The sequence below is a fragment of the Pelophylax lessonae genome, assembly GCF_965119305.1.
Source record: "Pelophylax lessonae genome assembly, chromosome: 12".
Classification (NCBI taxonomy): domain Eukaryota; kingdom Metazoa; phylum Chordata; class Amphibia; order Anura; family Ranidae; genus Pelophylax; species Pelophylax lessonae.
This window is the reverse complement of record NC_138779.1, coordinates 23,752,572-23,766,075: the sequence shown is the minus strand read 5'-3', so window position 1 is coordinate 23,766,075 and position 13,504 is coordinate 23,752,572. Positions and strand designations below refer to the sequence as shown.

The window sequence follows — 13,504 nt, the reverse complement described above, 5'->3', positions numbered from 1 at the left end:
CTATGCCGATGATGTGTCTGTTATTATCTCTGGGATGGAGGAGGCGCAGGAGGTGGTCTCTGTGATAGAGCAGTACACTGAGGCTTCTGGCTCTAAAATCAATCATGAAAAGAGTGAAGTTTTCTGGATGGGTGAGGAGGGTGAAAGCTTCGAACTTCCGGATGCCTTCCCAGAGCCCCAGCAGGAAATTAAAGTGTTGGGCATCAAATTTGGTCCTGGTGACTATGGTCATCGAAATTGGGAAAGCAGGTTGTTGAATGCCAATGCCAAGGTGGCAAGCTGGAAGAAATGGAAACTTTCCTTGAGGGAAAGGGTTGACTTGATTAAAACTTACCTGATCCCAATCTTTTTATATGTCAGCTTTGTCTGTATCTTGCCAGAATCTCTCTATGCAAGGGTGTACAGCTGCTTTTTCCAACTGTTATGGGGAAATAGGCTGAACCTGATCAAACGCAATGTAACTTACCTGTCCAGGCGGGAGGGTGGTCTAGGAATGGTCAACCCTATAGTTTTCTTTTCTCTGCTTTTTTTAAAGTATAATCTTGGTAATATGTTAGCAGAGACCCCGCCGGGATGGGTGGGTATTTTTCAATCTTGGTTTAGGCCTTTTCTGCGATGCTGGGAAGATGGCGGGCCAGTGAAAAGTCTGAGAGTCCGACATGACAAGCTTCCGGCTTATGTTGCCCCGTGTCTGAAAATACTTAGGCAGTGGCAGGTGACAGTGGGGGATATCAAGTCCCTCCCCAGAAAGCTTCTGGAGAAGAGGATTTTGGGCTCTGCTTTCAGTGTGTCGCTGACCTTAAGGGATTGCCCAGGCCCCGTAATGAGGGAGGGGTTGCGTTTAATTAACTTAGGAAGAATCCCTTTGAAGTTTAGGGATCAAGCCTGGCTCGCTTTCCATGGAAGGCTCTATGTGAGAGGGAACCTGAAGCATCGCCCTGTGGATGATCGGGATTGTCCTAGAGCGGAGTGTGTTGGTGAAGTGGAGTCTATGGACCACTTTTTGCTCCAGTGTCCCTTTAACATAGAGGTGTATAAAAGGGTGGGGAGGGCTCTAGGCATCCCCTTTCTCTATCGCATGAGTTATGCGGAGTGGGTGTACGGGGCATTCCCGACTCGCTGGGATTTTGATTTGGATACACTTTTTCTAGTTAGTATAGTTGTCCGTTACTTCACGTGGAATGCACGGTGCCAGATTACCCTGCGGAAGAAAGTCCTCCCTGTCGAGGTGGTGGTGTACGATATTCTGGGTGAGGTTGGGAAGATTCGGGGTCTTGAGAAGGGCAGGGAGCCTCGAGCGGTCTGGATAAGGGCGTGGAGGAATATCAGACCTGCTTTTGGTGAACTGTCCATCTCTGGGTGAAAAGCTTTTTTCCTATGCTATTTCTTTCACGCCCTTAGCTTTTGTTAGTTAATATCTTCATTTTTGAAGAAGGGCTGCATGCATAATGGGAGTGGTTTTGTTTCTTGACCTCGCAGGTTTGATGTCTGGTGTGGTGGTGTGAGTCTTATTAAGATAATTTTTTCCGGTAATGATGTGTTTCATGATGTGAGTTTTGTTTTTTGCTGTAAAGGCAGTCTTTATTTGAGAGCAGAATTTGCTATGTATTTTTTTTTTTTCCCCCCTTTTCATGTAAATATGTATATATTTATTTATGTATATTGATTTTATGCTTATTGATTGCAAGACTTTTAATAAACAAAATTGGGAAGAATGCTCCTTACATTGGTGGTCAGTGGGAAGAATGGCTGGATGGAGTCCCGATGAATGCCGGAAACGGCATCGATCGGGTCTCCGATGACGTAACCCGGAGGCGGCGTCCATGATGTCACTTCCGGGTTACTGTGCTGCAAAAGGCGGCAGATTTGAAAAACGGCTGTATGCAAAAATGCCTTTTTCGGCGTTTTGCATACAGGGAAGTGTAGTGGAGGGGTTTGGGGTCTTTTAGACCCTCGATCCCTCCATAAAGTGTACCTGTCACTGCATATTGGTGTCACAAGGGATGTTTACATTGCTTGTGACAGCAATAAAAGTGATCAGATTTTTTTTTTTTTTTTAAAAAACTTTTAATAAAGTTAAAAAAAAGAAAAAATAAATAGGAAAAAAAAAAAAAAAAATTTACCCGCCCCCGTCACCGTTAGCTCGCGCACAAAAAAAACGTATACGCAAGTCAAGCCGCCAATGAAATCGCTGTTCAAACCACACATGTGAGGTATCGCCATGATTGCCAGAGCGTGGGCAATAATTTAAAAAAAAGAGGTACACTCTAACTCTAAACTGGTAACCGTTAAATAAATTTAAAGCGTCGCAGATTGAGATCTCTATTGACCGTAGTTTGTCGCCATCCCACGGGGGGGGGGGGGCGCAATTTTAAACCGTAACATGTTGGGTATCTATTTACTCGGCGTGACATCATCTTTCACAATATACAAAAAAAATGGACTAACTTTACCGTTTAGTATTTTTTAAAAGCAGTGAAATGTGATTTTTCAAATTTTTTCCAAAAAAATGGCGTTTTAAAGCCTGCTGCGCAAATACCGCGTGACAAAAAATTTTGCAATGACTGACATTTTATTTTCCAGAGTCTTTGCTAAAAAAATATATATAATGTTTGGGGGTTCTAAGTAGTTTTCTAGGAAAAAATACTGGTTTTAACGCGTGAACAAAAAGTGTCCGAAATAGGGCTGGGGGTAAAGTGGTTAAAGTAGAACTATGGGCAAAACTTTTTATTTGATTTTGGATAGAGTAAGGGAGGGGAGTAAGGGAGGGTATAACCCCTGTCCATTTTTTTTTTTTTTTTTGCCATCTGTGTCCCATTGCAGAGATTTCCCTTCACTTCCTGTCCCAAAGCCAAACAGGAAGTTAGAGGAAATACCTTCAAATCAATTTTTCTTGGGAATTTCTTGGAGACCCCCAGGTCAGTTGTCTGGGGACAACTCAAAATGCTAGGTAGTCTGTACTGGGCCCTGGGATTTCTAACAGCGGCTGTGGAAGTATGCATTACCATGTGCTCTGATAATGTGCTGATAGGTGTTGTACTCGCACTTTTTTAAGAGCTTCCTATTCAATCTCAATGGGCCCCAAGGCACCTGACCCTTTGATAAGACCACAATGCAAAGATGTGACTGCACAAGCGCAATGTTGGCTGAAATGGTCAGGTATGAATTTCGGTCTGTGGGTGATCATTGAGGGCCCACTGAAACTGAATTGGCCCATACAACACAACACAAAATTGCATGAGAAGGCCCTATAATGTACAACCTCTAACTCCGCGCCATACATTGCATTGGCCTATGAGGCTTTCTCCACTTGTCTGGTGGTTGCAGCAATGTGTGACAGCAATAGGAAGACTCTTCCTTCTCACCATATATCACTTTACACTCATTAAAATGTCTATTTTTCATTACTGAGCCCTTTATCTGATAAATAGGGGCTCCGTGGTGAAGGACTCAGCATCCATCTACAGCAGACTTAGGAGTAAAAGAGTTAATTTGTTGGCTCGTTTGTACCAGTCTATTCTCAGACTTCATTTCCCTTTAGTCTGCGACAGTTTAATTTAGCAGGGAATTTATGCCTTCGTTAAAGGCTCCTCTTCCTGATGACTTTTAATGGCTGACTTTAATGTTCTGGCATAATGCTCTTCATGTGGCTGTGTTGTAGAACTCTGTAGCCAGGATGCTGAGTAAATAAAAGACGGATCCTCATCACTGGGCTCAGACAAGGGCCCAGCCGCAACAACCGCTTTTATTTCAGGAGGGATTCAACTGGCCGGAGAGTGAGCTCAGAGGCTGACGTTTCTTATTCCAGTCTAATGCAGCCTTTCTCAATCTTTTTACCCCCAAGGAACCCTTGAAATAATTTCCAGTTAGCCAGTGGGAAGAATGTTCCTTACATTGGTGGTCAGTGGGAAGAATGTTCCTTACATTGGTGGTCAGTGGGAAGAATGTTCCTTACATTGGTGGTCAGTGGGATGAATGTGCCTTACATTGATGGTCAGTGGGAAGAATGCCCCTTACATTGGTGGTCAGTGGGAAGAATGTCCCTTACATTGGTAGTCAGTGGGACGAATGTCCCTTACATTGGTAGTCAGTGGGATGAATGGCCCTACATTAGTGATCAGTGGGAGGAATGCCCATTGTATTGGTGGCCATTGGGAAATATGCCCCTTACATTGGTGGCCAGTGGGAAAAATGCCCCTTACATTGGTGGTCAGTGTGATAAGTATGCTCCTTACATTGATGGTCACTAGGAAGAATGTTCATTACACTGGTGGCCAGTGGGAAGAATGCTTCTTGCATTGGTAGCCAATGATGACATGTATGCTCCTTACATTGGTGGTCACTGGGAAGAATGCTTCTTACATTGGTGGTCAGTAGGAAGAATGCTCATTACATTGGTGGCCAGTAGGAAGAATGCTTCTTGCATTGGAGACTATTGGGAAGAATGGTCCTTACATTGGTGGCCATTGGTGGGAAGAATGCTCCTTACATTGGTGGTCAGTGGGAAGAATGCTCCTTACATTGGTGGTCAGTGGGAAGAATGCTCATTATATTGGTGGCCAGTAGGAAGAATGCTTCTTGCATTGGTGGCCAGTGGTGGGAAGTATGTTCCTTACATTGGTGGTCAGTGGGAAGACTGCTCATTCTAATGGTGGCCAGTGGGAAGAATGCTTCTTGCATTGGTGGGAAGTATGCTCTTTAGATTGGTGGTCACTGGGAAGTATGCTCATTACATTGGTGGCCATGGGGAAGAATGCTCTTTACATAGGTGGCTAGTGGTGGTAAGTATGTTCCTTACATTGGTGGTCAGTGGGAAGAATGCTCATTATATTGGTGGCCAGTGGGAAGAATGCCCATTACAGTAAAAAAAACATATTTGGTGTCATACAGCTGGCTCTGTCAACTGGTGTTGGCCCCCAGAACTATGTAGGTGCCATCAGATGGGAGGTCAACTACTCACAGCCTAGGGAACCCAAACCTCTGCAGGAACCCCAGGTTTAGAATGGCTTGTCTAATGTGTTCTGTATGGAAGTCAGGTGACTTTTAAAAGGATTCTAAAAGAACTGAAAGTCTTCTATCAATCGTAACAGGAGAAAATAAGTATATTTCCTATTCTGTTATCCGGCAAAGGGGAATTCCAACGTATACCATGCTACTAAGCCAACAGTTCTCAATCGCATATATTAGAACTCAACCCCTGCATTCTGCACTGGAAACCACTATAAATGAGTGAATAGTGGAACAAATGACATCAACCTGAGACATGGAATTTCCCAAATCCAATTTTTTTAGTATATGCCAATTAATAACATTTTAACTAAATAAAGCTGTAATGAGATATAATATAAATGGTACACCAGGAGCCTATCCTTAGCATATCTCCTCATTATCAGGGGGAAGGATGATCCTTGATGTCCCGGGCCCATAATTCTCCACTAGTAAGAGGTGGGTTTACAGTGATTGTCAACATGAAAACCTGAATCTTGCAGCTAGGGTCGAAAGTGGACAATTTAACTGTTTGTCTGGAGTCCTGCTTTAATACCCTTGTCCTAAATATTTTCAGTCCCAATGACCCCCTCTGACATGATAAAAAGAAATATACAGTGCATGTCAGGTAGGCTGTTACAGTCAGAATAAGACAGGTCCTCTTTTTCTTACCATCAGGTGTTGGAAGAGCCATGAACGCATGATGTTGGTTGCATGTTTCGGGAGAACTCCACGCTTGTTTTTAGATTTTTTATCTTCCCCATCAAGCAGAGAGGTCAGTTCCAGATTGACCTACAGAGACAGGCGCAAACAATGATTTCTTAAGTATTTAGCTTCAGAATAAATGAAGTCTTAGAATACCAATTTTTTTAAAGGCACCCAATGGTTTCATGTTGCTCTCTTAATTTATTCAGCAGCACTGTTCAGAATGCATAAAAACCATTCAAATCATCTTTGGCCCCCAGAAGCTTACAATCGAATGCCCCAGTCATAGGGACACAGGCATACACATGCTTGAGACAGCAATCAGAATGTTTTTGGAAAATAAATTAACAGCTGTATACAAGTTGAATAAATGGCTGCATCTGTGCTATTTAATTTTATACAGGGTTTAAAAAGTGCCAACAGTTTGCGCATAAGGAGAGACAGTACAGTTATAATGCAATTCAACACAAGAGGGTTAGGAGGACTATGCTTGCTTACAATCTAAATGAAGGGTCAAGTGGAACAAAAGGTAGTAACTGTGTGGGGATTAGTTGATAGAGAAGATAAAAGTTGAGTTTTTTTGGTGGAGGCGAGACAGGCTTCCCTGTAGGGATGAGTTTTCAGGGTTCTACTAAAGTTGGGCAGAGTAGGAGATAGTTGGACAGATTAGGGTAGGCGCAGTGATGGCGAACCTTGGCACCCCAGATGTTTTGGAACTACTTTTCCCATGATGCTCATGCACTGTGCAGTGTAGTTGAGCACCATGGGAAATATAGTTCCAAAACATCTTGGGTGCCAAGGTTCGCCATCACTGGGGTAGGGGATTCCAGACAATGGGGGAGGCTCTGGAGTAGTCCTGGAGGTGAGCATAGGAGAAGGTGACAAGAGGGCTGGAGAGCAGGAGGTCTTGGTAGTAGTTGGTAAGGTGGATGGCGGCAGCATTCATGATGGACTGAAGACATGATAGTCTGTATAGTCTTTGTAGAACAGGGGTGGGCAATTATTTTTCCAAGGGGCCACATGAGAAACTAGGACTGTTGTGTAGGGCCGGACCAAAGTTTAGTGTATAGTACAAAATATTTTGATTAACCACTTTCTGACCAACCACAGGGCCTCAAGGAACGAGATAGGCAGTCAGTACGTTAGAATCAATCAATTTTCAAATATTTATACCAGTGGTCTCCAAACTGCGCCCCGGGGCCAGATAAAGCCCTTTGCTTGCTTTTATCTGGCCCTTTGGGCACTTTACCTGCCACTGATGCAATACATCAATCCTCCAAATGACATCAACAAATGGGCAAAAATTCCTGTTGCTAACATCAACAATGGGGCACTAGTTTGCCTATTGACACCAATGATGGGGCACTATTTCTATCACCGAGACCAACAATGGTGCACTATTTTTCCCCCTATTGCCAAAGATGCACTGTTTACACCCACTGACAACACTACAATTTCTACTACCAATGGCTAAAGTCCTGGTCTTCTAAAGTCTGAAGGACAGTAAACTGGCCCATTGTATAGAAAGTTTGGACACCTCTGATATATACTATAGTTTGTAGACGCTTTAACTTTCACACAAACCAAAAACAAAACGCACTAGGAATAAAAGGTACAATTGCATATAAAATAGTGTGCACACTTACAATTATTTGAAAAAGTAGTGAAGAAATGTCCTCTGCTGGTCACAATGTTGGTGAAGGGCAGGCTGGTAAACGCAGTGAGGGAGCTGTCAGGCATGGGGGTTATTGAACTGATCTGCCATACTGAATGCCGATGTGTGACTGACAGGCTCAGGGAGATAACTGGCAGAGCTATGGGCACTGTGACTGGAAGGAGAGAGCCTGAGATGGGTACAGCGGAGATGTAGTGTGCAGGAAGAACCTGGCCGGGTAGCAGAGTGGTGGAGGAGCATGGATAGGTCTTCTAGGCAACAATCCCCCACCGAACCCGAGTTTCCTTGCCAGGGCAGCCATCAGAAATTTTGGGGCCTCTTACACAGCTTTAGGCCTGGGCCCCCCGGGCCTGACCATCAAGTTACATCCTCCTCCTCTGCCTGGGCCTGTGAATGCATTTGATTGAATGCAAGGACACCAGGGGGTCCTAGCAACCAATCATTTTGACAGCGGCGGCCAGGGGGAGGCTGGGAGTCAGGAGCCAGTGCAACGGGTGGCACCAGCGAGAGTAGGGACTAGTTGCCAGTGTAGGGGAGGAAAAGAAAAAAGGGGAGGCGTCAACTTGGAGCCTGGGCATCCCTCAGGACTGGGCCCCTCGGGACGCCTGGGCCCCCTACATCTGTATGGGCTATACCCCCCTGATGGCAGCCCTGCTCCTTGCTGTACCAATCAGCTCCTCAGGCTCTCTCCTTCCAGTTCTTGCAGTTCTACACATGGATATCTGCCAGCATGACCCTCTGGGCCAGTCAGCTTCCTGGCGAAGACTCAAAAAAAGGCATGCTAACAGTGGAGGTGTCGAGGGCTGGCCAGGGACAGCCAAAGAGCTGCAATTTGCTTGGGTCTGGTGTAGATGTAGGGCATTGCAATTGTTGAGGTGAGAACTAATAGGGAATGAGTTAGTAGCCTGGTGGTGTCTTTGGTTAAGAAGGGGCACAATTTGGAAATGTCATGGAGGAGAAGGCGGCATAATTTGATCACTGATTGGATTTGGGGCCCGAAGTAGAGGTCAGAGTCCAGAATTACCACAACACCCTGGTATGAGGGGACAGACTCAGAGGCGTAACTAGAACCTTCAGGGCCCCGATCCAAGAAACCATGAAGGGCCTCCGGGACCCCTGGCTGGGGCCCTTCCCTTCAAGCCTGGGGCTCTTCCCACTGATCCTGTGGCCCTTTACTCTCGTTGCGAGGCCCTCTTATTACGCCCCGCAGTGGGACCCTTTCACAAGTTCTGCAGTGGGCCCCCTTCCTGCCATCTTGGGGCCTCCCCACGGTGGTGGAATGCCAGGGCCCGGTCGCAAATGTGACCTTTGCGATCCTGGAAGTTCACCCACTGGTGTCAGTAGGTTTTTTTTTTTTTTTGGTATTTTATTTGTAATATTTTTTATCATTTTATTTTATTTTTTTACAATGTCACTGACTATGACTCTGTCCATTCAGAAAAGGAAGGAGCTGGTAAATTACATATTTACCGACCCCCTTCCTGGTTCTCTATTGTGACACATCCCCCGCAGCAGCCGGCAGGAGAGGGGAGGGAGCACAGTAGGGGGGGGGGGGACCAGGGGAGCACACAGGGGCCCAGAGACAGCAGAACACAAGTGAACTGGATAGGAGGAGTGGTGGGGGCAGCATACAGAGGAACCAATCTCCTCTATTTTCCTCCTGCAGCTACAGGAGGAAAAAGGAGGACGGTGATTTCTCTACATGCTGCCTCCCACTCCTATCCAGGTGTACAGGGGAGCTGCACAGGCCGCCTGGAGCATGGGGCCCGGTTGCAATTGCAACCCCTGCAACCCCTGTAGTTACGCCCCTGGACAGACTGATGGTTGTGCTATTGATCTTGATGTAATAGTTGGAGGAGGAGTAAACCAATGGCTTTAGATCTATGTGCGACACAGAATAATTTGCATGTCTCCATCCATTATATTACATCAATAAATAAAAGCTTTATTTGTTGGAACTTTAGTAAATATCCTCTATTTTAAAAGTGCCAATCTGTACTTTTGTGGACTTTTTCTTCCTTGTCAGGCCCCCTCGCCAATATGTATATCAGGAAGGCAGTACATCAAACCTAATGTAATAGTGGAAGGACCAGAATGCGTCAGGATGGTTACATCCCTCCAAAGTAAGGAAATCCCTGGTTGTCACCAGAATTAACATCCCCATTGAAAGATTTCCCCTTTGTTCTGGTGACAACCCAAAATATGTGATTTTCTTTCACTTTCACTTTCTAAACTAACGCTCGCTAACAAAAGCACAGATAGCAATAAAAACCCAACAGGTGTTCCAATCCAGGGGTTCTCAACCTTATAGAGGATATAAATTCTTTCAAAACGTTCCATGCACCAACAGTACAAAATAAAATGTAAATTCACACAATAAAATTAGGGGAATGCAAAATGTGCTGAAAGGCTTTGAATGGGGTTGGGTGTCACTGTGGGCAGATGGGGTTTTGGAGGGAGTTGAGGGACATGGTGACCCTCTAGGGCAGGCATCACTAAATGGCTGACCGCAGTCCAGATGCGGACCGAGCCGCTAGTCCATCTGGATGTGCAGGCACGCAATTTAGGAGCCACCAGTCTCCCTCACTGCCCCTTCACATCCATTCCCTCCACACACAGCATTGAACAGAGTGCGTCCCACACAGAGGAGCCTGCTGGTTAACTTAAAAAGGAGTTTCCAGCAGGTGGTTGGCTGCAGGGCGGTCCTAGCAGCCAATCACCTGCAGATTATTACAAAAAATTACCCCGGCAGCTCCCACTTCCACACTGAGTTCAATGCACTCTTTTGATGTTTGGAGAGAACCAAGGACACTGAATTAAAGGATTGTCTTATAAAAAGAGAGGGCTAAAATAAATTTGGTTCGGACCTTTGGTGGAAGAAAATTTTACTGGTTGGACCTCCATGAAATTTAATTCGATACCCCTGCTGTAGGGGATGAGGATTTGGAGGGGGCTAGGGGGCACTGTGGGAGAATGGGGGGGGGGGGCGGGGGTTACTGCGGGACACTGTGTGAGGTTGGAAGACACTGTGGAGGGGAAGGGCTCTCATAGGACATGGGGCACTGTGGACCAGTATTGGAGGTTCGGGGACACTATGGGAGCTAGGAGACACTGTGGAAAGTTGGGGTACACAATATAGGCTGAGGGTTCTCATGGGACTTGGGGCACTGTGGACCACTATTGGAGGTTCAGGGACACTATGGGAGCTAGGCAGTACTGTGGGAAGATGGGGGACACAGTGAAGGCTGAGGGCTATCATTGGGCTTATGGCACTGTGGGTCACTATTGGAGGTTTGGGGACACTATGGGAGCTAGGAAGCGCTGTGGAGGCTGAGGGCTGTCATAGGACTTGGGGCACTGTGGGCCACTATTGGAGGTTCAGGGACACTATGGGAGCTAGGAGGCACTGTGGGAAGTTGGAGGACACAGTGAAGGCTGAGGACTCTCATGGAGCTTGGAGCACTATTGGAGGTTCGGGGATACTATGGGAGCTAGGCGGGACTGTGGGAAATTGGGGGAAACAGTGAAGTCTGAGGACTATCATTGGGTTTATGGCACTGTGGGTCACTATTGGAGGTTTGGGGACACTATGGGAGCTAGGAAGCGCTGTGGAGGCTGAGGGCTGTCATAGGACTTGGGGCACTGTGGGCCACTATTGGAGGTTCAGGGACACTATGGGAGCTAGGAGGCACTGTGGGAAGTTGGAGGACACAGTGAAGGCTGAGGGCTCTCATGGAGCTTGGAACACTATTGGAGATTCGGGGACACTATGGGAGCTAGGCGGCACTGTGGGAATTTGGGGGACATAGTGAAGGCTGAGGGCTATCATTTGACTTGGGGCACTGTGGGTCACTATTGGAGGTTTGGGGACACTATGGGAGCTAGGAAGCACTGTGGAGGCTGAGGGCTGTCATAGGACTTGGGGCACTGTGGACCACTCTTGGAGGTTCAGGGACACTATGTGAGCTAGGAGGCACTGTGGGAAGTTGGAGGACACAGTGAAAGCTGAGGGCTCTCATGGAGCTTGGAGCACTATTGGAGGTTCGGGGACACTATGGGAGCTAGGCGGCACTGTGGGAAGTTGGGGAACACAGTGAAGGCTGAGGGCTATCATTTGACTTGGGGCACTGTGGGTCACTATTGGAGGATCAGGGACACTATGGGAGCTAGGAAGCACTGTGGAGGCTGAGGGCTGTCATAGGACTTGGAGCACTGTGGACCACTATTGGAGGTTCAGGGACACTATGTGAGCTAGGAGGCACTGTGGGAAGTTGGAGGACACAGTGAAGGCTGAGGGCTCTCATGGAGCTTGGAGCACTATTGGAGGTTCGGGACACTATGGGAGCTAGACGGCACTGTGGGAAGTTGGGGAACACAGTGAAGGCTGAGGGCTATCATTTGACTTGGGGCACTGTGGGTCACTATTGGAGGATCAGGGACACTATGGGAGCTAGGCAGCACTGTTGAGGCTGTGGGTCCTCATGGGGCATGGGGGCACTATGGGCCACAATGGAGGTTGGGGGCACTATGAAGATTGGGAGACACTGTAGGAGGTAAAGGGATCTGCAGCTGGCTAGAGGCCTAGGAGAAGGAAGGCTGTAGCCCACCGGCAAGGAGAACCACTGTTCTGTTCCTTCTCCACTCTATCTAAAGCTGAAAAAAAGGTTTTGCTCTCAGTTATCTGCATACATTTAGGGCCTGTTCACACCAGATGCAGCTATTTTCAGCAGTTCACTCCACAGCGTTGCCTTGGTGCATAGAACCGTATTGAAATGTTAATCATGACTATAAAGTCCTGTGGAAAAATGCAATGTGCTGCAAATTAGGGCGTGCTGCATCACGGAGTGCGTTCAGCATGGTGCGCTGGTGTGAACGGACCCTTAAGATCTCTCCAGATTCCTGAACTGAACCTGATTAGCTCTTTGTAACAGAGCACCTTGTCTGCCAGGTTAGTCCGTAGAGCCCGTGTTTGGTGGTACAAGCACAGGGTGATGCGTTGTAGCTGCTCCGGGGCCTTCAATTGGGGGCTGGGAGGAGGCCTCATGGAACAAACGGTCCTGTATCCTGCCAGTTTAATCGGTGTCCCTGGCCACAGACAGACTTATCTTATAAGCTGCCCTTTCTTCTCAGGAAGTCAGGCTTAAAAAGGCTGCAAGCGTCGCCATGGCGACCACCCTTCCCGATTTCCCCCGGCTCACAATAGCATTGTGGTTTCCTTAGCAATGGCAGGAGTGATGTGAGGGAGAGCGGTCTATGTGATCACACAGGAATGGTCTGTGCTCGCCCTGTGATGAAATGTGAGCGCATTGTATCAAATCGTCGGCAGATAATCCGGCGAGCGCAGGAAGCGTCTCCGGATAAAAGGCGTTCAGAGTGGCCAGCTGATCCGGATTCCCAGGTTATGTCATAAGTGGTAGAGGTGACAACTCGGAATTATTATTTATTTATTTTTGCCGAGTATTTATTCTGATATTTTTTTGCGGTTACCAAAAAACGGTTTATGCAGATAAGGGGTATCTGTGGATAAGAACATTTAGGATTTACAGTGCCTTAAAAAAGTATTCTTATTCCTTGAAATTTTCGACATTTTGTCATGTTACAACCAAAAACGTAAATGTATTTTATTGGGATTTTATGTGATAGACCGACACAAAGTGGCACAGAATTGTAAAGTGGAAGGAAAATGATAAATGGTTTTCAACATTTTTTACAAATAAATCTGTGAAAAGTGTGGCTGCATTTGTATTCACCCCACTGAGTCAATACTTTGTAGAACCGCCTTTCCCTGCAATTATAGCTGCAAGTCTTTTTAGGGATGTCTCTACCAGCTTTGCACATCTAGAGAGGGACATTTTTGCCCATTCTTCTTTGCAAAATATCTCAAGTTCTGTCAGATTGGATGGAGAGCGTCTGTGAACAGCAATTTTCAAGTCTTGCCACAGATTCTCAATTGGATTTAGGTCTGGACTTTGACTGGGCCACTCTAACACAAGAATATGCTTTGATCTAAACCATTCCATTGTAGCTCTGGCTGTATGTTTTGGGTCATTGTCCTACTGGAAGGTGAACCTCCGCCCCAGTCTCAAGTCTTTTGCAGACTCTAACAGGTTTTCTTCTAAGATTGCCCTGCATTTGGCT

At 46.5% G+C, this 13,504-nt stretch overlaps 1 protein-coding gene across 7 annotated transcripts in view; it reads right to left on the bottom strand.

Moving 5' to 3' along the window:
- PKNOX2 (PBX/knotted 1 homeobox 2) overlaps nucleotides 1-13,504 on the bottom strand; it is a 785,503-nt gene that overhangs the window by 44,932 nt on the left and 727,067 nt on the right. For 6 of the 7 annotated variants that reach the window (XM_082273320.1, XM_082273323.1, XM_082273321.1 and 3 more), the window contains one exon: nucleotides 5,659-5,778. The exons of the other annotated variant lie outside the window; for it this stretch is intronic. In XM_082273320.1, coding sequence (XP_082129446.1) covers nucleotides 5,659-5,778 — 120 coding nt within the window. The remainder of the gene's footprint in view (nucleotides 1-5,658; nucleotides 5,779-13,504) is intronic. 7 annotated transcript variants of the gene reach the window in all.